Source organism: Hemitrygon akajei, chromosome 8 (assembly GCF_048418815.1).
Source record: "Hemitrygon akajei chromosome 8, sHemAka1.3, whole genome shotgun sequence".
Taxonomy (NCBI): Eukaryota; Metazoa; Chordata; class Chondrichthyes; order Myliobatiformes; family Dasyatidae; genus Hemitrygon; species Hemitrygon akajei.
In genome coordinates this window covers 176,262,806-176,286,938 of record NC_133131.1, presented here as the reverse complement: position 1 = coordinate 176,286,938, position 24,133 = coordinate 176,262,806, and the positions used below count along the sequence as shown (strand labels likewise).

Below are 24,133 nucleotides of genomic sequence, written 5' to 3'. Positions count from 1 at the left end.
CTGGTGTAAAATCCGAGTCATATGCACACCATTTAAGAATTGTAATATCTCCCTCTAGATTATATTCTTTTATAGTAGTTTTCCATATTTTAAGACTCAATTTCACCCATGGGTTATCAATAGTATTTATGTACCTTTGCAGGTTATCATCAGCCAAAATTGCTTGTATGGGGATGGGAAGTACCTGCTCCTCAATGTTTTTCCATTGAGCGTCATATGATGGGTTGCACCAACATATCACAGCTCTCAACTGTGCTGCAAAATAATAATCTCTAAGAGAAGGTAGGCCCCATCCCCCCTTTTCCTTTGCTAATTGCCAAGTTTTGAGACAAACTCCAGGCCTTTTACCCTGCCAAATATACCTTGATAGCATCTTGTTCCATTCATTGAATTGATTTTGATTGATCTCTATTGGTAGGGTCTGAAAGAGATATACCAGTCTGGGCAGTATATTCATTTTAATAGACTCAATCCTTGAACTGAGACTGAAAAAAGGAATCAGGTTCCATCTTGCCACATGTTCCTTAATTTTTTTATATAAAGGCTGATAATTACATTCTGATAATTTTGCCAAATCTTTTGGCATAATGATGCCCAAATATTTGAAAGACTCTGTGTGCCATGCCCAGGGGTATTGACTTTCAATTTCTCTTGGTGGGCTATAGTAATATGAAAGTAATTGGGTTTTATCTATGTTGATCTTGTATCCTGATAATTGACCATATTGTTCAAAGGATTGCATCAATTTAGGTAAATATGTTGGTTGTCCTAGATAGATCAAAATGTCATCTGCATAACAAGTCAATTTATGTTCTGTCCTTTTAATAGTAATTCCCCTGATATCTTCATTTTGTCTGATGTATTGAGCGAATGGTTCCAGATATAACATGAAGAGTAGTGGTGACCATGCACAACCCTGTCTCGTGCCTCTTTCTAGGGTAAGACTATTTGATAAATATCCATTGATTTTAATCCTAGCAGTAGGATTGTCATACAGTGTCTGTATAGTTTTAATAATTGTGTCTTGGAAAACAAATCTATGTAAAACTCTGTAAAGAAAATTCCAATTAACCGAATCAAATGCATTTTCAGCGTCCACGCTTATCACTATTGCTTCGATTTTATTTTTTTGTATATGATCCATAATGTGAAGTGTCCTTCGTATATTGTCTTGTGTCTGGCATTGTCATATAAAACCTGTCTGATCGTTACGTATCAGTATGGGTAGAAATTCCTCTAATCCTTTGGCCATGATAGAGGTAAATAATCTATAAACTACATTAAGAACGGATATTGGTCTAAATGACCCGCATTCCATTTTATCCTTGCCTTCTTTCGGTATAGCTGAGATTATTGCTTCCTTCCAACTGGGTGGCATTTGTGCCGTTTTTAGAGCCCAGTTCATTGTGGGGAGTAAAACAGGAATTAACTCATTTTTAAATTCTTTGCACCACTCTGCTGTATACCTATCTGATCCTGGTGACTTGCTTAATTTAAGCCTACTAATTACAGCTTTTAATTCGACCAGTTATGTCAGCAGTCATCATTCTATTTTGTTCTTCGCTTAAAGTGGGTAACTCTAGAGAATTCAAGAAGGTGTCAATTTGGGTTATGCTTCCCCCTGGAACTTTGGAATATAGAGTTTCGTAAAACACTTCAAAAGCTTCTTGAATTTCACTTAGCTTATTTTTTTTTATCATTTTCATTCTTGGGTCTCTAATTCTATGAATTGTATTTTCTGCTATCTTTTTTTTTTCAGTTTCCACGCCAGTATTTTCATAGATTTCAATCCACTTTCATAATGTCTCTGTTTCAGAAACATTAAGTTTTTCCTGATTTCTTGTGCAGCTAAATTGTTTATTTCATTCCTAATTCTTTTAATTTCCCCTAATGTATCCTGTGCCAAATTCAATTTGTGTTTTTCTCTAGTTCCTTCAGCCTATTTTGTAATTCCTCTAATGTTTTATTCCTTATTTTTTTCTTATATGAAGATTTCGCTATAATTTTCCCTCTTAAGACCGCCTTCAGAGCATCCCATAAAATGGGAGGTGAAACCTCTCCATTATCATTAAATTCTAAGTAGAGACCAATTTCTTTTTTAATTTGTTCCTTAAAGTATGGATCATTGAGTAGACTTGAATTTAGTTTCCAAATAGTATTCTTTGGTTGTTTGTCAAAATCAACAGATAAATGTATAGGTGCATGGTCACTTACATGGTGCATGGTCCCAATTCCACAGATGCTTATTTTGTCTTTGTCTTTTCTGAATGTTATGAAATAGTCTATTCTTGTATATACAGAATGGGGGGCAGAATAATGAGTGTAATCCCTTCTGTCGGGGAAAAGGTCCCTCCATATATCAATTAAACCAACATCCTCAAAAAGTGTATTAACTTGCTTATGTAAGGATTTTGTTTCATGGGTTTTTCTATTGGAAGAGTCTAAGTTTGGTTGTAATTGTAAATTTAAGTCTCCCCCACATATCAGGAGGCATTCTGTTTCCGTTACCATAATATCAGTAATTTTCTGAAAGAAACCAATGTCACTTCCCAGGGGTGCATATATTCAATAGAGTAACTGAATTGCCGTCTATATTCTCCCTTACCAGAATATATCTGCCCTCTTTATCTCCCATTTTGAATACTTTTTCAAAATTTAGTTTACTTGAGATAAGAATAGCAACTCCTCTCCTATGTCCTGATTTATATGAGGAGAAAAACAAATTAGTGAAGCCCATTCTCTTTAGTTTTTTATGCTCATTATCACTTAAATGAGTTTCCTGTAAATATACTACATGGGCTTGTTCTTTTTTCATTTTGGATAAAATTCTCTTACGTTTGATTGGATTTAATAGCCCATTGACATTAAAAGAAATTAACTTTACCTTGTCCTTAGCCATCTGTATTTATCTGTCAGTGTATCATTGAAATTAGAATAGAACTTAATTGATCTACTCCCTGAACAAATAAGAACCAAGAAATGCAAATAATAACACAAATGGCAATGAACGTGTGGTTCCAAGGCTGAGGTCTCTAGTAGATGACCCTGCGTTGAGCTAGAGGAAATGTCTAGCTGTGGGGGATAACCCTTCCTACTTGTGAGTTGAGGGCCCCCATTGCAGTATTCATAAAAGGCAGAGAACAAATCCATTACACAGAAAAGATTTCCCTGTGAACTCCTCATATATATAAATATATATATATACATACACACACATACAAATATATATATATACACATACACACACACACACACACACATATATATATACACACACATATTACATACACATATATGCAAACATATACATATTCTCATTTTGGTGGGGAAAAAGGAGTGAGTGAATAAAGAATAACAACTAAGTAATATAAAATCCACATTAAAATAAGTATTTCTTGAGATAGGTATATCACCGTGTACTTTTGTTTCCATTAGCTTCTCAACATTTTTAAAGTTTGCTAAACCTTATGGCTCTTCTGAAGGGGATGAGGACTGTCTTTGGGAAACTCCCGGTCTCTTCCTGATATATTTCTCTCGGCCTCCTCCCGTCTCCTGCCTTCTCGATTCTCACACTATTTCCCAAGTGGAGTGGGATAATTTCTCAGCCAGGCTTTCCCTCGGTTTGGTGATGCTGATGGGCAGCCCTCTGGCCTTCATGTCTGTAGTCGCCTCTTCCACTGTCTGGTACAACCGCGTCCCGTTGTCATAAAACACTCGAAGTTTAGCAGGGTACGGAGTTTGAAATCTTATCTTATTTTGCTTTAGTACTCGCTTTACTTCAGAGTATTCTCAGCGTTTCTGCAGGACCGCGGTGGGGGGGGGGGGTAATCTTGGTCGAAATATATTAACTTATTGTCAAAAAACACTCTGTTCTTACCCCAGGCCCTTTGTAGAATCTCCATCTTGGTGCTGTACTGAAGGAATTTAATTATTATTGAGCGTGGCTTTCTATCCTGGGTAGGTTTTGGGATGAGTGCGCGGTGGGCTCTCTCGACTTCCAGCTCCATAGTTGAGGGAAGATCCAGCGTGTCCCGCAGTAACTTTCGGACAAACTCCGTCATAGACGAGCCCTCTGCTCCTTCGGGAACGTTGTAGATTCTGATATTTTTCCGCCGTGATCTTCCCTCCAGGTCAAGCAGTTTACCAATTTTTATTGTCTTACTCAGTATCCGTTCCACGTTTTGAATGCGATCTTCCACCTTCTCAATCTGAGTCTCTGCCACCGCTATTTTTTGATTGACGCTGGCGAGCTATGACTTGATATCACGGAGCTGCTGCTTTATTTCTTTCTGAAACTCCATTATCTCTTTCAGGATTTCGAAGATATTCGCCGCTTCACCTGAACGAGGCCCAGCAGCCGCCTCACTCGCACGCGGTCGGGTCGGAGAGCCGCTTGCTGCACTCCTCTCGGACGCAGGCTCCGCAGTGTGGCTTTTTTAATTTCCGTTCTTGTTCCCCATTCTTGCCCCTCTTTTCAGTTTAAATATTTTTCAAAAAATATTAATTTGATGGGCTAACGGGGCTTAATACGCGTTTTTCCGGAGGAGCTAGTGACTTAAGCTGCCATTCTCGATGATGACGTCACTGGAAATCCCCAGGTAGTGTCTTTGCAAGACAGGTGACCCCAGCCATTATCAATACTCCTCAGAGATTGTCTCTGAAGAGTATTGTCGGGAGACCGCTTCGCTGAACACCTACGCTCTGTCCGCCAGAGAAAGCAGGATCTCCCAGTAGCCACACATTTTAATTCCATGTCCCATTCCCATTCTGATATGTCTATCCTACTGTCAAAATGAAGCCACACTTAGGTTGAAGGAACAACACCTTATGTATGGGCTGGGTAGCCTCCAACCTGATGGCATGAACATTGACTTATTTAACTTCCGTTAATACCCCTCCTCCTCTTCTTACCCCATCCCTGATATATTTAGCTTTTCTCCCCCTCCTTTTTTCTCTCTCTGCCCATCACTCTGCCTGTTCTCCATCTCCCTCTGGTGCTCCTCTCCCCCTTTCTTTCTCCCTAGGCCTCCCATCCCATGATCCTTTCCCTTCTCTAGCTCTGTATCCCTTTTGCCAATCACCTTTCCGGCTCTCAGCTTCACCGCACCCCCTCCTGTCTTCTCCTATCATTTCGCATTTCCCCCTCCCCCCCCCACTACTTACAAATCTCTTAGTATCTCTCCTTTCAGTTAGTCCTGACGAAGGGTCTCAGCCCGAAATGTCGACAGCACTTCTCCTTATAGATGCTGCCTGGCCTGCTGTGTTCCACCAGCATTTTGTGTGTGTTGTTTGAATTTCCAGCATCTGCAGATTTCCTCATGTTTGCCAGAGATTGTCTGCCTGGCATCAGTGGTCACATAACCAGGATTGTGATCTGCACCAGCGGCTCCCACGGCTTCGTGTGAGCCTGATCGGAGGGGGGAGGGCTAAGCAGGTGCTACACCTTTGCCCAAAAGTGACCTGCAGGGTAACGGAGGGAAGGAGGGCCTCACACCTCCTTTGGTAGAGACATATCTCCATCCCGTATCCATCATTAAGGACCACCATCACTCAGGACAAGCCCTCTTCCCATTGCTACCATCAGAGAGGAGGTACAGGAGCCTGAAGATACACTCAGCATTTTAGGAACAGCTTCTTCCCCTCCATCCACCATCAGATTTCCGAACGGCCAACAAACCCATGAAAACCAAGCTTTATCGACCTGTCTATCTACCTATCACTGTAACACAGTGATTTGTTTCTGTATTGCGCCACACTGTTGTCACGAAACAACGCTCATGATGGATGTCAGTGTTAATAAACCCGATTCTGATTTTGAGCTGATTGTTGACTTCAGGAAGTTAGTGGAGTGTTGATATGCACCGAGGCGTCGGTGTAAAGTAAGAAGGTGCAGAGTGTACTGGTCTCAGCTTCAATACATCCCTCCCCAGAATCGGGAGTATCTACAGGAGGCGCAGCCTCCATCATCAAAGATCCCACCATCCGGCCCATGCCATCTTCTTGCAACTCCGATCGGGGAGGAGGTACAATTCCCACACTACCAGGTTCAAGAACAGTTACTTCCCTTCACCCGTTGTTCTTGAACCAACCGGCATAACCCTAATCACTGCAGTTCAGCAACACTATGGCCACTTTGTACAGAAATGGACTTTCGTTCTAATTGTACTCCTTGTTGGAAAAACTGGGTATAATTTTTGTTTTTTTCCCCTCTTTCCCGTGAGTGCTGTACGTCGGATGTCGTGTGCCTCTGATTCTGCACCCAGTAAGTTTTTCAATGCATCTTAACATATATGGACTTGTGCCGATGACGATAAACTCGACTCTGACAGCCATCATGGGCTGAATAAATGTAACACTGAAAATAAAAGAGAACTTTGGATGCGGGAAATCTGAAGTAAGAACTGACAATTACAGAGTCACTCATGGTAGGCGGCGTCTGTCGGAAGAAATCAGTCAACGCAAACGTGACGCGTTCCACTGCAGACTGATCTAGCAGGGGGAATCTCTGTCCGGGCCGGCTGTTGTTACCCGATCGGTAGAAGACAGCGTACGGACAGCAGCGGAAGAGAGTCACAGCTGAGAGAGTCCGGCGGAGGGCCGGGTCGGCGATGGCGTCGAGCGATGTGCGGGGCGTCGGGGCGGCGGCGGCGGCGGCGGCGCTGATGGAGCACCCGGCCCCGGCACAGCAGGCCACCGTGCTCATGTCGTGCCGGGTGTCGGAAGGAGGTGGCGGGCAGAGCTCGGCGCTCCGTCTGCAGCTGAGCATGGAGCGGCCCGGGGAGTTCCGGCTGGGAGTGCGACACGGCGGCGGGCGGAGCCTGGTGAGGGAGCGCGGCGCGGAGATGGGCGGAGCCTGGTGAGGGAGCGCGGCGCGGAGATGGGCGGAGCCTGGTGAGGGAGCGCGGCGCGGAGATGGGCGGAGCCTGGTGAGGGAGCGCGGCTCGGAGATGGGAGGAGCCTGGTGAGGGAGCGCCGCACGGCGACGGGCTGGGTGAGGGAGCGCGGAGATGGTCGTGCCTGGTGAGGGAGCGCCCTGTGGCGTGGAAACATAGTATGGCTGCGGACGGAACCTGGAGCAGGGCAGAGAGGCTGGCGGAGTTGTTGAAGGAGCCCCTGGGGGTGAGGGATCGCGGCACAGATGGGAGGAGCCCGGTGAGGGATCGCGGCACAGAGGCGGGCGAATCCTTGTGAAGGAGCATCTGGGGGTGAGGGATCGCAGTGTGGGAGGACAGGCGGAGCCTTGTCAGGGAGTGCAGCATTGAGCCAGGCCAAGGAATGTCCAATGTGAGTGACTGAGACATGGGCATAGGTGGGCCAGTTGGAGACTGCTGAGAGAGTATCCCATGGTGGGTGGGGGGAGCGTGGTTCAGTAGCATATGAGTGGTCTTCGCGAGAGTGACCAGGGACTGCGGACACATTAGCCAGATGAGGGATCACCCCACTAGGGGAGGAGTAAACAATGGCCCCAACAGGTCAGGGGCTACGAGTGAGTGCCCCACTAGGTTGGTGCCGAGGGAACAGAGATACAGAGGCAGTGGGAGAATTCCTTAAACCGTGCCCAAATGTGATCTCTCAATAGGGTTGGACCATAAATGGAGAAATACGTAGGACACATTTGAAGGGAGCTGTAATTGTTACTGGAGATTTTCATCTACATGTGCAATGGATGAGAGAAACTGCCAAGGGTTATCAGAGGAGTGTACGAAGGAACCCACAGGCTATGTGGCTTTATTTATCACGGTTACATTGATGTTTCCAGTGAGGAATTGAGGGGTCAAATGGCCTAATCTGCTCCTGTATCTTGTAGTCTATGGAAATGCATTGCTTGCGTCTGGGAATGTGCTGATGCATATGTGTATGTGTCCTTGAGCAAGGCACTTAACCACACATTGCTCTGCGACGACACCGGTGCCAAGCTGTATGGGTCCTAATGCCCTTCCCTTGGACAACATCGGTGGCATGGAGAGGGGAGACTTGCAGCTTGGGCAACTGCCGGTCTTCCATTAAAAAAAAAACCTTGCCCAGGCTTGCGCCCTGGAAACTTTCCAAGGTGCAAATGCGTGGTCCTTCAAGACTAACGGAGGCCTAACTGGCTGGATCACAGCCTGGTATGGAAACACCAATGCCTTTGAATAGAAAATCCTACAGAATGTAGTGGATACAGCCCAGTCCATCACAGGTAAATCCCTCCCCACAATTGAGACAATCTACATGGAATGCTGTCGCAGGAAAGCAGCATCCATCATCAGAGACCCCCACCACCCAGGCCACGCTCTCTTCTCGCTGCTGCCATGAGGAAGGAGGTACAGGAACCTCAGGACTCGCACCACCAGTTTCACGTGGAATCTCAGAACAATGAGGCTAGTGAATTAATGACAGTATTTACAGAAACATTAAATAAATTTTTGTACACTAGTCTTTACTATGAGGGACACAGCAACTATCTCTAAGGATCAGATAGGCTCATCATTCCAACAGAAGTGGGCTCAATTGTAACATTAAGAGAAGTTTGGATAAATACATGGATGTGAGGGATATGGAGGGCTTTGGTCCAGTTGTAGATCAATGGGACTAGGCAGAATAACAGTTCAGCATGGAGTAGATGGGCTGAAAGGCCTGTTTCTGGCTGTAGTTCTCTATGAGCAATGATGTGGCCAGGACCTGAGAGGTGGGAAAAGCTCGAATAGGTTAGGACTTTATTCCCTGGAGTGTAGGAGAATGAGCGGAGATTTGATAGAAGTGTACAAAATTATGAGAGCTATGGATAGAGTAAATGCAAACAGAGTTTTTCCACTGAGGTTGGCTGAGACTACAACTAGAGGTCATGGATTAAGGGTGAAAGGTGAAATATTTAAGGAGACCATGAGGGGAAACTTCTTCACTCAGAGGGTGGTGAGATTGGAATGAGCTGCCAGAGGAAGTGGTGGATGTGGGTTCAATTTCAACACTTAAGAGAAAATTGGATGATTACATGGATGGGAGGGGAATGGAGGGATATGGCCTGGATGCTGGTTGATGAAGCTAAGGAGAAGATCTGTTCAGCATGGACTAGATGGGCTGAAGGGCCTGTTTCTATTGCTGTACTGCTCTGTGACTCTCTTTTAAAAATTCACAGTAAATTCATTATGGAAGTACAAATATATCACCATATACAATCCTGAGATTTGTTTTCTTGTGGCCATATGCAATAGACCTATAGGATAACCATAACAGAATCAGTGAAAGACCACCCAACTGGGGCGTTCAACCAGAGTGCAGAAGGCACAAAACTGTGCAAATACAAAAATAAGAAACAACAATGATAAATAAATAAAAATATTGAGAACATGAAATGAAGAGCCCTTGAAAGTGAATCCATTAGTGGTAGGAACATTGTGATGATGAGACAAGTGAAGTTATCCCCATTTGTTCAAGAGCTTGATGGCTGAGGGGTAATAAATGTTCCTGAACCTGGTGGTGTGAGTCCTGAGGCTCCCGTACCTCCTTCCTGATGGCTGAGGGGTAATAAATGTTCCTGAACCTGGTGGTGTGAGTCCTGAGGCTCCCGTACCTCCTTCCTGATGGCAGCAGTGAGAAGAGAGCATGTCCTGGGTGGTGGGGTCTCTGATGCTGCTCTCCTGCAACAGCATTTCATGTAGACGTGCTCAATGGTTGGGAGGGCTTTGCCTGTGATAGACCGAGCCACATCCACTACTTTTTGCAGGATTTTCTGTTCAAGGCCGTTGGTGGTTCCGTACCAGGAATATATCCTCCACTACACATCGATAGAAGTTTAGATGTCATGCCAAGCCTCCTCAAATTCCTAAGGAAGGAGAAGTGCTGCTGTGCTTTTTGCAATTGCATTTACATGCCGGGCCCAGGACAGGTCATCTGAGACAGTGACACTTGGAAGGAATTTCACAGCACACGCCAGTGATAATAAACCCGATTCTGAATTGAAAGCTGCTGACCCTCTTCACCTCGGATCCTCCGATGAGCCCTGACTCATGGAACTTTGGTTTCCTCCTCCTGAAGTTTATGATTAGTTCCTTGATCTTGCTGACATTGAGTAAGAGATTGTTGTTACAACACCACTCAGCCAGATTTTCATTCTCCCTCCTATATGCTGATTCATCACCACCTTTGATCCAGCCTACAACAGTGGTGTCATCAGCAGGCTTGAATATGGCATTTGAGCTGTGCTTACATAGAAAGATGGAACTTGCAAATACACCGATTGCAAGAGATACGAAAGTATTAGACAAATCACTAGAACATGATGGCTGAAGGAGGAGGAGGACCCCTCTTACCAGTGGCCAATCCGAACATCGGAAATTTGGAGAGGAGGGAACTTAAGTCAGGTCCACTGTCCGGGGGGAGAAAGGCAGCAGCGGGTCGCTGCAGTGAACAAGAGCGTTGACCAGTGACCGATTGGCATTTGGGATTGATTAGCAAGAGCAAATTAAAGGAAGGCAGGGCAAGTGCAGTGGCTGTCATTGGAGTGGACAGAGTCAGAGTGCTGATCTTGAGACTTTAGCTCTTCGAGGCTTCAATGAAGAGAAGCTTCAGTCAGAGAAGGCAAAGGATAGAAAACAGCAAGATTTTTCATTCTCTTCTTTATATCTGCCCAGCTAGGACAATAGGGTTGACAGGCAGGATAGTGAAATGCTCCTCTTTTGCGGGATGTGGGAAGGCAGGCAAACCTCTAGCGTCCCTGACAACTGCACCTGTGAGAAGTGCATCGGACTGCAGCTTTAACAAACGACATTAAGGAGTTGGAACTGAACTGAATGAACTTCAGATCATTCAGGAAGCTGAGGTGGGTGATAGATAGGACATATAGAGACGTAATTACACCCAAGGTGCAGGACGCAGGAAACTGGGGGACAGTCTTCACTGTGGAAGACACTAGCGTATGGTGGAAGTTCCAGGTGTCGGGGAGCATGAAGTGTGTGAAGTTACAATAACTAGAGAGAAGGTTCTTGGGAAACTGAAAGGTCTGACGGTAGATAAGTCACCTGGACCAGATGGTGTATTCCCCAGAGTTTTGAAAGAGGTGGCTGAAGAGATTGTGGAGGTATTAGTAATGATCTTTCAAGAATCACTAGTTTCTGGACTGTTTCTGGAAGACTGGAAAATTGCAAATGTCACTCCAGACTTAAAGAAGGGAGCGAGGCAGAAGAAAGGAAACTAGGCCAGTTAGTCTGACCTCAGTGATTGGAAAGGTGCAGAGTTGATTATTAAGAATGAGGTCTCAGGGTACATAGAGGCACATGATAAAATAGGCTGTAGTCAGCATGGTTTCCTCAAGGTAAGATCTTGCCTGACAAGTCTGTTGGGATTCTTTGAGGAAATAACAAGCAGGATAGACAAAGGAGAACCTTTGATTTTCAGAAGGTCTTTAGACAAGGTGCCACACATGAAGCTGCTTAATAAGCTACGAGCCCATGGTATTACCGGAAAATTCTAGCATGGAAAAAGCAGTGGCTGATTGACAGGAGGCAAAGAGTGGGAATAAAGTGAGCCTTTGCTGGCTGGCTGCCGGTGACTTGTGGTGTTCCACAGGGGTCTGTATTGGGACCAACTCTTTTTACATTATATGTCAATGATTTAGATGATGGAATTGATGGCTTTGTTCCAGATCTGGCAGATGATATAAAGAGGTGGAGGGGCAGGTAATTTTGGGGAAGTGGGCTACAAAGTGACTTAGATTAGGAGAATAGGCATAGAAATAGCAAATGGAATAGAGTATCAGGAAATGTATGGGCTGAGAGGAAAATGGTCAGCCATGATGAAACGGTGGAACAGACTCAGGTCAAATGGCTTAATTCTGCTCCCATAAGTTATGGTCTAAGTAGCGGTGTCCACCTCTCTTTACAGCAGTGGAACTGCAAGCAGATTCAAACTCCCTGGAGTGCACATCACACACAACCTCTCATGGTCCCAGAACACTTCTGACAAAGCTCACCAATGTCTCTACTTTCTGAGGAGAGCTGAACTTCGCACATCCATACTCACATCCTTCTACCGATGTGCAGTAGAGAGCATCCTAACATGCTGCATCATTGCGTGAGACGGAAACTGTGTGGTGGATAGGAAAGCTCGACAACAGGTCATGCAGACTGCCGAATATATCATTGGCACCAGCCTGCATCCATACAGAAAGTGGCAATGCAATGGAGAAACAACAAACTATCCAGAGATTGTTGACTGAAGAGATTCTGCACATGGTGGGAACTTTGAACAATATACACACAATGCTGGAGGAACTCAGCAGGTCAGGCTTCACCCCACCCTCTTATTCTGGCTTCAGCTACCTTCCTTTCCAGTCCTGATGAAGGGGTTTGGCTTGGCACGTCGATTGTTAATTGAATTGACTGTTATTCCCCTTCAGAGACTGTCCCTGAGCTGCTGAGTTCCTCCAGCAGTTTGGGTGTGTGTTGCTCTGGGTTTCCAGAGAGTGGAATCACAGCAACTGGGATTACAAAGAACATTTATTGTTTTTGTAAAAATGACATCATAACCACATTTGGTTCACTGGCGTCCTAAGGCAAGGTCACCTAGAGGAGCTGGTTCCAGGCCAGCCGATTGCACTGGTTGTGACATGTTAGAAGCATCAACCCCTATTCTGACCAATTTTTATAGGAGCATCATTGAGAGTGTCCTGACCAGCTGCGTCTCTGTCTGATACTGGGAACTGCAAGGCATCTGACCACAAGTCCCTACAAAGGATTGTGAGAACCGTTGAGAGGATCATCAGGGTCTCCCTGATGCCCATCAGAGATATTTATCAGGAGTGCTGTATACATAGGGTGTTTGTCCACTTTGTCTGTTACGACACGCACCCAACTGCGCCCGCTACCAGGGTTTAGATGCTCTTAAGTCTCCGGAACATGATTAGCTGGCACATCCCCTTTAAAGATTCAGGACTATTCCACTAAGTGGTAATCATGTTTTGGGCACCAAGAATTGAGTATTTAAAGAGCACCTGTACTGAGGTTTGGTGCTCAATTGTATGTCATACTAGTGATTTTGTCTAGTGTTTGTGTTGAGCTCAGTTCTTGATCCTAGCCTCAGATACTCCGGCATATATGTCCAAACCATCCCCGTCAAGGACTCTCATCACATAGTCAGGCAAGTGGTACTGTAGCACAGGACAAGGACTTCTAGGAAACAACTTCTGCCCTCAGACCATGAGACTACTGAACTCCCAGCCACCACCCAGGTCTTACCATATACGAAGCACCAGTAGCATTATACTGTTTACATTTTTAACTTGTGCCATAAATGCACCTTATTACTTGTTAATTTGTTTGTGGTAGTATTACAATATGTGTTGTGTGTGAGTTATAGGTACCTTGGTCCAGAGGAACATTGTTTTGTTTGGTGGTAAATATGTATACGGTTGAATGACAATAAACTGATCTTGAACTTGAACCTTCTCAAGGATAGTCAGGATGATAAATACTGGTTGTGCCTGTGATGCCTAGATCTTAAAAAAAGTGATTAAAAAAGAATCAGGGTAGGACTTAAGCAATGAACACAGGACGCTGAGGAGTGCGGAGGAACAGAGGGATCCATGGTTCCTTGAAGGTGGCATCACAGGTATATAAGGACGTACAGAGGACTTTTGGCATATTGACCTTTATAAGTCAGAGTATTGAGTGCAGGAGCTGGGATGGTATGTTATAGTTGTATAAGATGTTGATGAGGCCTAGTTCAGTTCATCCACCCATAGGAAAGATATCAATAAAATTAAAACAGTGCAAAGAAAATATACAAGCATGTTGCCAGGACTTGAGGACCTCCGCTATATTGAAAGGTTGATAGGTTTGGACTTTATTCCTGGAGATTTAAGAGAATGAGGGAGATACAAAATGATGAGGGGTATAGATAGGATAAATGCAAGCAGGCTTTTTCCACTGAGGTTGGGTGCGATTAGAACCAGAGGTCATGGGTTGAAGGTGAAAGGTGAACATGAGGGGAACCTTGTCAGAGGGAGGTGAGACTGGAGTGAGCTGCCAGCAGAAGTGGTGGATGCAGGTTTGATTTCAGCATTTAAGAGAAGTTTGGATAAATATGTAGATGGGAGGGGAATGGAGGGCTGTACATTAAAGGGCCTGTTTCTGTGCTGTAGTGTTCTATAATTCTATATTTCCATGCTCTTTCATGAAAACTGGAAAGGTTGGAAAATAACGTAAGTTGCATAAATCTCTCCAAGTGGCAAATCTGCTACTGTGTTTCCTCCTTGTGTCCTGTGGACAGTCCCTTCCACATCTTCAGCATTAAGTGTAAAGCAGTTCCCCTTGAATTCTAGCCCCCTGCCCTGGAAGTATTTTGGACTGCATCAGCCCTTCGGGATGCCTTGTACTTCTGTTGTAATCAGAAACTATCTTAAGATTTAATCTTCCTTAATGCTTCCAGACTGAGGAAGCTTATTACCTGAAAGTTGCTTCTGTGAAGATCTTCATTATGTTTATAGCAGGGCTTGGCATAATTCTCATTTTATTAATGTGCCATATCTGAATAAACATTGAATCTGTTTCTATCTCTTGGAGGAGTGTCCTTCTGGATATGTCTTTATGTGGGTGGCAAACTGTCTAATTTTTTGAAGATGAGGCTTTATAAGACATTAGTCAGTCAACTCTTAAAGTATTGTAAGCAGTTTTTGTCCCTTTATCTGAGAAAAGATGTGCTGGCTTTGGAGAGAGTCCAGAAGAGGTTCATGAGAATGATCCCAGGGATGAGGGGATTAATATATGGGGAGCATCTGATGGCTCTGGGCTTGTATTCACTGGAGTTCAGAAGGCGGAGGGATCTCATTGAAACCTATTGTATATTCAAAGGCATAGACAGAGTGGATGTGGAGAGGATGTTTCCAATAGTGGAGGAGTCTGGGACCAGAGAGCACAGATAGAGTGGATGTGGAGAGGATGTTTCCAATAGTGGAGGAGTCTGGGACCAGAGGTCACAGATAGAGTGGATGTGGAGAGGATGTTTCCAATAGTGGGGGAGTCTGGGACCAGAGGGCACAGACAGAGTGGATGTGGAGAGGATGTTTCCAATAGTGGAGGAGTCTGGGACCAGAGGACACAGATAGAGTGGATGTGGAGAGGATGTTTCCTATAGTGGGGGAGTCTGGGACCAGAGGACACAGATAGAGTGGATGTGGAGAGGATGTTTCCTATAGTGGAGGAGTCTGGGACCAGAGGACACAGATAGAGTGGATGTGGAGAGGATGTTTGCTATAGTGGGGGAGTCTGGGACCAGAGGACACAGATAGAGTGGATGTGGAGAGGATGTTTCCTATAGTGGAGGAGTCTGGGACCAGAGGGCACAGATAGAGTGGATGTGGAGAGGATGTTTCCTATAGTGAGGAGTCTGGGACCAGAGAGCACAGCCTCAGAATAGAGCAGGGGTTCCCAACTTTTTTTTTATGCAGTGGATCCTGACCGTTAGCTGAAGGGTCCCCAATCTGGGAACATCAAAAGGCATCAAAGGTTACAGGAAGAAGGCAGGAGAATAGGGTTGAGAGGGGTAATAAACCAGCCATGATGGAATGGCAGAAGAGATTCGTTGGAAGAAATGGGTTAATTCTGCTCCTGTGTTGTATAGTCTGATGGTCTTCTGTAAGGAGACATGAGAAAAGCATATGAACTGTTCTTCCAAAGTAGTCCTTTGAACCTAGACTTCTAAACACTTCCTAAATATTTCGAAGTAAATGTATTACCAAAGTATGTAATTAAACACTTACAGCAAGAGTACATACACTCAGTGGCCACCTGTATACCTGCTCGTTAATGCAAAGATCTAAATCAGCCATCAGCAACTCAGTGCATAAAAAGCACGCAGACATGGTCAAGAGGTTCAGTTGTTGTTCAGACCAAACATCAGAATGGGGAAGAAATGGGATCTAAGAGACTCTGACTGTAATGGAGTACTTATTGGTGCTACACAGGGTGGTTAAAAAAGAGAAAACTAAGGGTTGAGTGCAGATAAGTCAAGTGCAAAAGAGAGAAAGATTACGAGATTTTAAAGGCACAATGGGTGTAAAATTAGTAATCTTGTACTTGGGGACCCTCTTGGAAAGGGGTGATCACAGTATGATTGAATTTCTCATACAAATGGAGGATGCAATAGTTCATTGTAAAACCAGTGTATTATGCCTCATCAAAGGAGACTACAATGGGATGAGGGAGGATTTGGCTAGTGTAGACAGGCTATATGGTGGGACGGTTGAGGAACAGTGGAAGACTTTCAAAGAGATTTTTCACAGTACTCAACAAAAGTACAGTATATTCCAGTTATAAGCAAGGACAGTAAGGGTGGGGAGAGCCAGCCTTGGATAAGAAAGGAAATAAAAGAAGGCAGCAAACTAAAATCTCATGCATACAAAGTTGTAAGAGTAGTGAGAAACTGGAAGATTGGGAAAACTTTAAAAAGCATCAAAGAACCACTAACTGAACAATAAAGGAAGATAGATTATGGAAAAAAAGTAGTACAAAAGATAAAAACAGATAGTAAAAGTTTTTATAATTATATAAAGCAGAAAAGGGTGGCTGAAGTGAGTGTAGGTCCCTTGAAGGACGAGAAGAGGGAATTGATATTGGGTAATGAGGAAATGGCAGAGACTTTGAATGACTATTTTGTGTCAATCTTCATGGTGGAGGACACATCTATCATGCCAAAGAGAGATGTTGTGGATGCGATGGGAGGTGAGGACCTCGATACAATAGCTATCACTAAAGAGGTAGTGCTGAGCAAACTTGTGGGCCTAAAGGTAGACGTCCCCTGGTCCTGATGGAATGTATCCCAGGGTACCGAAAGAAATGACAGAGGTTATAGTAAAAACACAAAATTGCTGGCAGAACTCAGCAGGCCAGACAGCATCTATGGGAGGAGGTAGTGACGATGTTTCGGGCCAAAACCCTTCGAAGGGTTTTGGCCCAAAATGTTGTCACTACCTCCTCCCATAGATGCTGTCTGGCCTGCTGAGTTCTGCCAGCATTTTGTGTTTTTATTTATTTCCAGCATCTGCAGATTCACTTGTGTTGCCACAGAGGTTATAGTAGGGGCTCTGGTGATAATTTACCAAAATTCCCTGGACTCTGGACAGGTCCCGGCAGATTGGAAGATGGTGAATGTCACACCACTGTTCATAAAGGATGTAGGCAAAAGGCAGGTAAATATAGGCCAGTTTGTTTAATGTCTGTAGTTGGTAAAATGCTTGAAGCTATCATTAAAGAAGAAATAATGAGGCATTTGGGAAGAAATGGATCCATCAGGCAGACACAGCATGGATTCAGCAAAGGCAGGTCCTGTTTGACAAACTTACTATTCTTTGAGGATATAACAAGCACAGTGGATAGAGGGGAACAGTTGGACATTATTTACTTGGATTTCCAGAAGGTCTTTGATGAGGTGCCACATAAAAGGCATCCATAAGATAAAGATGCGTAGAGTTGGGGGTGATGTATTAGCATGGATAGAGGATTGGTTAACTAATGGAAAGCAGAGAGTTGGGTGTTACTCTGGTTGGCAATCAGTGGTGAGCAGTGTGCTGCAGGGGTCAGAGCTGGGTCCACAACTGTTCACGGTATATATTAACGATTTGGAAGAGGAGACCAAGTGTAGTGTATCTAATTTTGCTGATGACACTAAATCGAGTGGAGAAGCAAATCGTGCAGAAGATACGGAGAGTCTGCAGAGAGAGAGATAGATAGGTGAAGTGAGTGGGTAAGGGTCCGGCAGATGGAGTACAATGTTGGTAAATGCAAGGTCATGCACTTTGATGGGAAAAATGGGAGATCAGATTATTAAATGGTAAAAAAAATTGCAGCATGCTGCTGTGCAGAGGGACTTGGGAGTGCTTGTGCATGAATCACAAAAGGTTGGTTTGCAGGTGCAGCAGACTATCAAGAAGTCATGGGATGTTGGCCTTCATTGCTGGAGGGAATAAATTTAAGAGCAGGGAGGTTATACTGCAACTGTACAGGGTACTGTGTGCAGTTCTGGTCTCCTTACTTGAGGAAGGATACACTGGCTTTGGAAGCGGTGCAGAGGAGGTTCACCAGGTTGATTTCAGGTATGAGCTGGTTAGACTGAGGAGATACTGAGTCACCTGGCTACGTCCACACTACACCGGATAAATCCGTAACCAAAGCTTTTTCTCTTTATTTTTACCCTCCGTTCACACTAAAACGGCGTTTTCGTCCCCCAAAACCGGAGCTTTTCAGAAACGCTTTCCAGGGTGGGTATTTTTGAAAACGCTGCTCGGGCAGATCAGTGTAGACGGGGTAACCGGAGACTTTTGAAAACGCTTGTCAGACGGCAGCACACTATTTCATTGTTTTCTTGAACGCAACCTAACAATTTCAGAACAGACAGCAACGAGACTGAAGCCAGAAGAGTTAGAAATGTACTCACCAAATACTTTGACCCATAACATACTGAATAAATAAGTATACTGTACTCACATTGCCGTTTTCTGTCCTTGCTCATATGAAGGTAGTTTACCTGTTTATGCAAGTACTTCTCTGACAATAGATGTGTAACAGCCTAATGTAACATTGTATGGAAATACAAGATAGCACTGATGCAGACATGTTTTATACATTTAACAAGGTGCTTTATTAATGCAACAGAGTTAGTCAGTTTTTCAATGTTCATCGTCAGCCGGGTCATACAGTCTGTGAACTCCCTGTCAGTTGCCTCCATACACTCCAGTATTTGTTTTTTTTAGTTTTAAGTTCTCCTGCACGAGACCCAAGGAGAACTTAAGTTTTTAAAGTTTTTCTAGTCTGTAATTACACAAACGCACACTTTCACGGCGAGACTCGACACCAAACGTGTCGCTTGTTTTCGGTAGATGTGTCCTGCACATGCGCAGCAGGAAGAGATTCGCCAAAATCTCCGTTTCAGTGTGGATAGAGATATTTTCAAAAACACACAGTGTGGACGCCTATCATTTTTACGCGAAACTGGTGTTTTCAAAATTATCCGGACTAGTGTGGATGTAGCCTCAGAAGGATGAGAGGAATGAGGCAGGAAGGTTGTTTCCATTGGTAGGTGAGACTAGAATTATGGGACATAGTCTCAAGATTCGGGGGAGTAGATTTAGGATGGAGATGAGGAGGAACTGCTTTTCCCAGAGAGCGGTGAATCTGTGGAATTCTCTGCCCAATGAAGCAGTGGAGGCTACCTCAGTTAATACATTTAAGACAAGGTTGGATAGATTTTTGTATAGCAGGGGAATTAAGGGTTATGGGAAAAAAGTGGATGGAGATGAGTCCATGGCCAGATCAGCCATGATCTTATTGAATAGCGAAACAGGCTCGACAGGCCAGATGGCCGACTCCTGCTCCTATTTCTTATGTTCGAGTATCTCAGAAACTGCTGATCATCTGGGATTTTCAACAATAGTCTGTAGAGTTTATGGAGAATGGTGCAAGAAACGAAACATATCCAGTGAGTGGCAGTTTAGTGGGTGAAAATGGCTTGTTTATGAGAGAGAGCAGAGCAGAATGGCCAGACTGGTTCAAGCTGACAGGAAGACGACAGCTACTTAAATCACCAATGGTGAGCCGAAGAGCATCTCTGAACGCTCAATACATCGACCCTTGATGTACATGGGCTACAGCAGCAGGAAACCACATTGGTCTTAATAAAACCTAATGAAGGGGCCACTCAGTGTAAGTAAACAGTACAAAAGAGGAACAGAGAGGTAGTGTTCATGAACAGTTCAGAGATCTGATGGTGGTCGAGAAGAAGCTGTTCTTACAATGTTGAGTGTGTGTCTTCAAGCTCCTGTACCACCTCCACAGTAGTAGCAATGAGAAGAGGGCATGTCCAGGGTGATGGGGGTCCTCAGTGCCTTTTTGAGGCATTGCCTTTTGACGATGTCCTCGGCGGTGCTGGGGAGGTTAGTGCCCATGATGGAGCTGGCTGAGTTTACATTCCTCTGCAGAGTACAGGCCCTTCAGCCCAGGATGTTGTGCCGACCTTGTAACCTACTCTAAGATCATTCAGAGCTTGAAAGTTCTTTCAAAATCGACGTCTGTGCTTTCATTATAGCTTTACTTCCATCTCCTGATTGTGGTTTCTATTCCTCAAGAGCACTGCTTAGCAAACAGTGGTAAACTGGTTTCTCTCACTAGAGAAAGGCTCCCCGCTCGTAGATTGTGGAGTGCTAAACTTCCAGCTGAGTGGGGAGAGTGGGACATGAAGCAAATTTGCAGCCCCGTGCTGTGGGACGTGCTTTGAAGGGGGTTGCCTGCTGAGTGAGATGGTTTTTTCATTCTCTGATGCAAGTGAGTCACTGCCCAAACTGGAGTAGGTTTGTGGAGATAAAGAGCTGCCATTTGGAATTACTGCAGCCTGGCTGACATGTAGAAGCTTGTGAACTTCACCAAGAAGTGGAGGCAGGAAGTAGGACTGTGCATGCACTTGTGAGAGGAAGGCAATCCAGAGGGAGATTCCGCCATCTTATTGCAAGAGCACCTACTCTCTGTGCTGTATGTCAATGGCTGAGAATCGAATTAGGCCATTTGGCCAATCAGAGTCAGAATTATTATCACCGGCATGTGTTGTGAAATTTGTTCACTTAGGAGCAGCAGTTCAATGCAGTACATATTATAGAAGAAAAATAAATAAATTGGTTACAGTACGTATATTGAATAAATTAAAAATTGTGCAAAAACAGAAGTAATATATATATAAAAAAAAGTGAGGTAGTGTTCATGGGTTCAATGTCCATTTAGGAATCGGATGGCAGAGGGGAAGAAGCTGAGTGTGTGCCTTTAGGCTTCTGTACCTCCTACCTGATGGTAACAGTGAGAAAGGGGCATGCCCTGGGTGCTGGAGGTCCTTAATAATGGACGCTGCCTTTCTGAGACACCAGTTCTTGAGTGGTTGGCACAGGTTTTCAGAGCCTTACCAGGTACTTCGTCGGGGCTTTCTGCCTTGTGAGGGTTCACCCTCTTTAAAGACAGCCTAACATCAGCCTCTGAGACAGAGATCACAGGATCATCAGGTGCAGCAGGGATCTTCACAGCTGTAGCTATGTTCTCCCTTTCAAAGTCCTCATAGAAGGCATTGAGTTCATCTGGTAGTGAAGCATCGCTGCCATTCATGATATCGAGTCTGCTGCGCCATTTGATCATGGCTGATCCATTTCTCTCAGAACTTCATTCTCCTGCCTCCTCCCTGTAAGCTTTCACACCCTAACTAATCAAGAACCTATCAACCTCCACCTTAAATACATCCAAAGACACGGCCTCCATAGCAATGAATTCCAACGATTCACTCCTCTGTGGCTAAAGAAATTCCTCTTCATCTCTGTTCTAAAAGGATGTTCCTCTACTCTGAGGAGGTGGCCCCTGGTCCTAGACACCCCCAGTTAAGGAAGCATCGTCTCCAAGTCTGCTCTGTCTAGGCTTTTTAGCATTTGCCTTCCGCCGACTCAACCAACAAGTTAACCTTTAGGGAATCCAGCACAGGGAATCCCAGGTCCCTCTGTACCTTAGACTTTTGATTCTGTCAAAATCCTTCTGTAGCCTCCCTGCTTCCTGTACATTACCTATCTTCATATCATCTGCAAACGTGGCCACAAAACCATCAATTCCATTATCCAAATCATTGGTATACAACTTAAAAAGAAGTGGTCGCAATACAGACCTCTGTGGAACACCACTAATCACTGGCAGCCAACAAGAATCCCATTATTCCCTATAATACCATGGGCTTTACTTGTTTAGCAGCCTCAGGTATGGCACTTTAGACCACAAGACATAGGAGCTGAATTAGGCCATTCGGCCCATTGAGTCTGCTCTGCCCTTCCATCATGGCTGATTTCGGATCCCACCCAACCCCATACACCTACCTTCTTGCCATAACCTTTGATGCCCCGACCGATCAGGAATTATAAAAGATGAATAACAGGATTGGTCCGAGTCAGCATGGATTTACGAAGGGGAAATCATGCTTGACTAATCTTGAATTTTTTGTTCACGCTTAGTTTTACTTCATGGACTGATTCAAAACTACAAAAATGGTTGCAGTGTCATGACTTCCGGTTCCTCCTTGAACTTACTGCCCTCTTCCGGATTCATGAGTTCATCTTTTTTTTTAACCTTATGTGTTAATTGTAATAAATATTGGCAATATGGATAAGATTATTAATTTTGTTTCTTGGAATACTAATGGTTTAAGTCATCCGATCAAACGGAAAAAAATATTCAAAGTATTCCACAGAATGAATGCTAATATTATCTTTGTACAAGAGACTCATGTGAGGAAGGTGGATAGTCAGCGCTTTTTTAGGTTTTGGAAAGGATAACAATATCACTCGGATTCTCAAGCCAAAGTAAGAGGCGTTTCCATTTTTATAGATTCTTCAACCTCCTTTATACACAATGAAACAATTTCAGACCCACAAGGTAGATTTTTGCTTATTACTGGTCTACTTTTTAATTAAAAAATTGTTTTAGTTAATGTTTATGCTCCAAACACTGATTGTCCTGAATTTTTTAAATGTCTATTTACATCCTTTCCTAATTTGAATCAGTACATGCTGATAATGGATGGGGATTTTAACTGTTGTTTAAACCCTTCGATGGATAGATCTAAGCCCACCCAAGCTCTTCCGAATAAATCAGCCTCTCTTATTAATTCCTTTATGATTGATTCTGGAATTTCCGAAATTTGGCGCTTTTTACACCCCAATGACAAAGAGTTTTCATACTTTTCTCATGTTTATCATAATTATTCAAGAATTGATTACTTTTTTATTGATTACCGTTTACTTACAGATGTTATTGATTGTAAATATGACTCCATTACCATTTCTGACCATGCATCTTTGAAGCTATCTATTAAGACAATGGACTCATCTACTAATGCTAAATCTTGGAGGTTCAACTCTATTTTATTGCAGGACTTAGACCTTGTTAATTTTATTAAACAACAAATTGATTTGTTTTTCTCAACAAATTCTACAGCAGAGATCTCTAGTGGAAATTTATGGGACACTTTTAAAGCATTTATTCATGGACAGATTATTTCATACTCTGCTGGAGTTAGAAAATGAACTAATTCTAAAATATTAACATTGGTTGATAAAATCAAAGCAATTGATAAGATTTATTCAGTGACCCCCAGCAAAGAACTTTATAAAGAAAGAGTTGAACTTCAAATGGAGCATAGTTTATTATCCTCTTTGATTGAAAATCAGTTAATTAAATCTAGAACCCAGTTTTATATACATGGAGATAAGTCTGGCAAATTATTGGCTAATCAATTGAAAACTGCTTCGGTTAAACGACAAATTACTAGGATTCGTAAACGAGATGGCACTCTGACGATCGACCATAAAGAGATAAATAAAGCCTTTCAAGATTTTTATAATTCTTTATATCAATCAGAATTTGTTGAGGATTCTTCTATAATAGATGAATTTTTAAGAAAATTGAATATCCCAAAATTAACAACAGAGGATAGTGTATTTCTAGATGCACCTATTACGGAAACTGAAATAAAAAAGGCTACTTTTTCAATGAATTCCGGTAAAGCTCCGGGTCTGGATGGTTATACTGTAGAATTTTTAAAATCCTTTTCCTCTATACTTTCTCCTTGGCTGTGTAAAATTTTTAAAGATGCGTTAACTATAGGTAAATTGCCACAATCTTTTTATGAAGCCTCTATTTCTTTAATTCTTAAAAAAGATAAAGACCCCACTGAATGTGCATCCTATCAGCCTATATCCTTGCTGAATATGGATTCTAAGATTTTTAGTAAAATTTTGGCCACTAGATTAGAAAATATAATACCTCGAATTATTTCTGAAGATCAGACTGGATTTATTAAAAACACTACTCATCTTTTAACATTAGAAAATTAATTAATATTATTTATACTCCTTCACCCAAAATACCAGAATGTGTCATTTCCTTAGATGCTGAAAAAGCATTTGATAGAGTTGAATGGCCATATTTATTTAATATATTGCAGCATTTTAATTTTAGTTTGAAATTTATATCATGGATTAAATTAATATACTATAAACCCTTGGCTTCGGTCTTTACCAATAATCAAAGATCTTTTTTTCAGTTATTCCGTGGTACAAGGCAAGGCTGTCCTTTAAGTCCTTTACTATTTG

The 24,133-nt window shown here is 43.3% G+C and overlaps 1 protein-coding gene across 1 annotated transcript in view; it reads left to right on the top strand.

Annotated features, from left to right (window-relative positions):
* Positions 1-6,495: 6,495 nt before the first annotated feature.
* Positions 6,496-24,133, top strand: part of LOC140732474 (ranBP-type and C3HC4-type zinc finger-containing protein 1-like) — a 219,914-nt gene continuing 202,276 nt past the window's right edge. The window contains 1 exon segment of the mRNA XM_073055181.1: positions 6,496-6,821. Coding sequence (XP_072911282.1) covers positions 6,609-6,821 — 213 coding nt within the window. The 5' untranslated portion in view covers positions 6,496-6,608.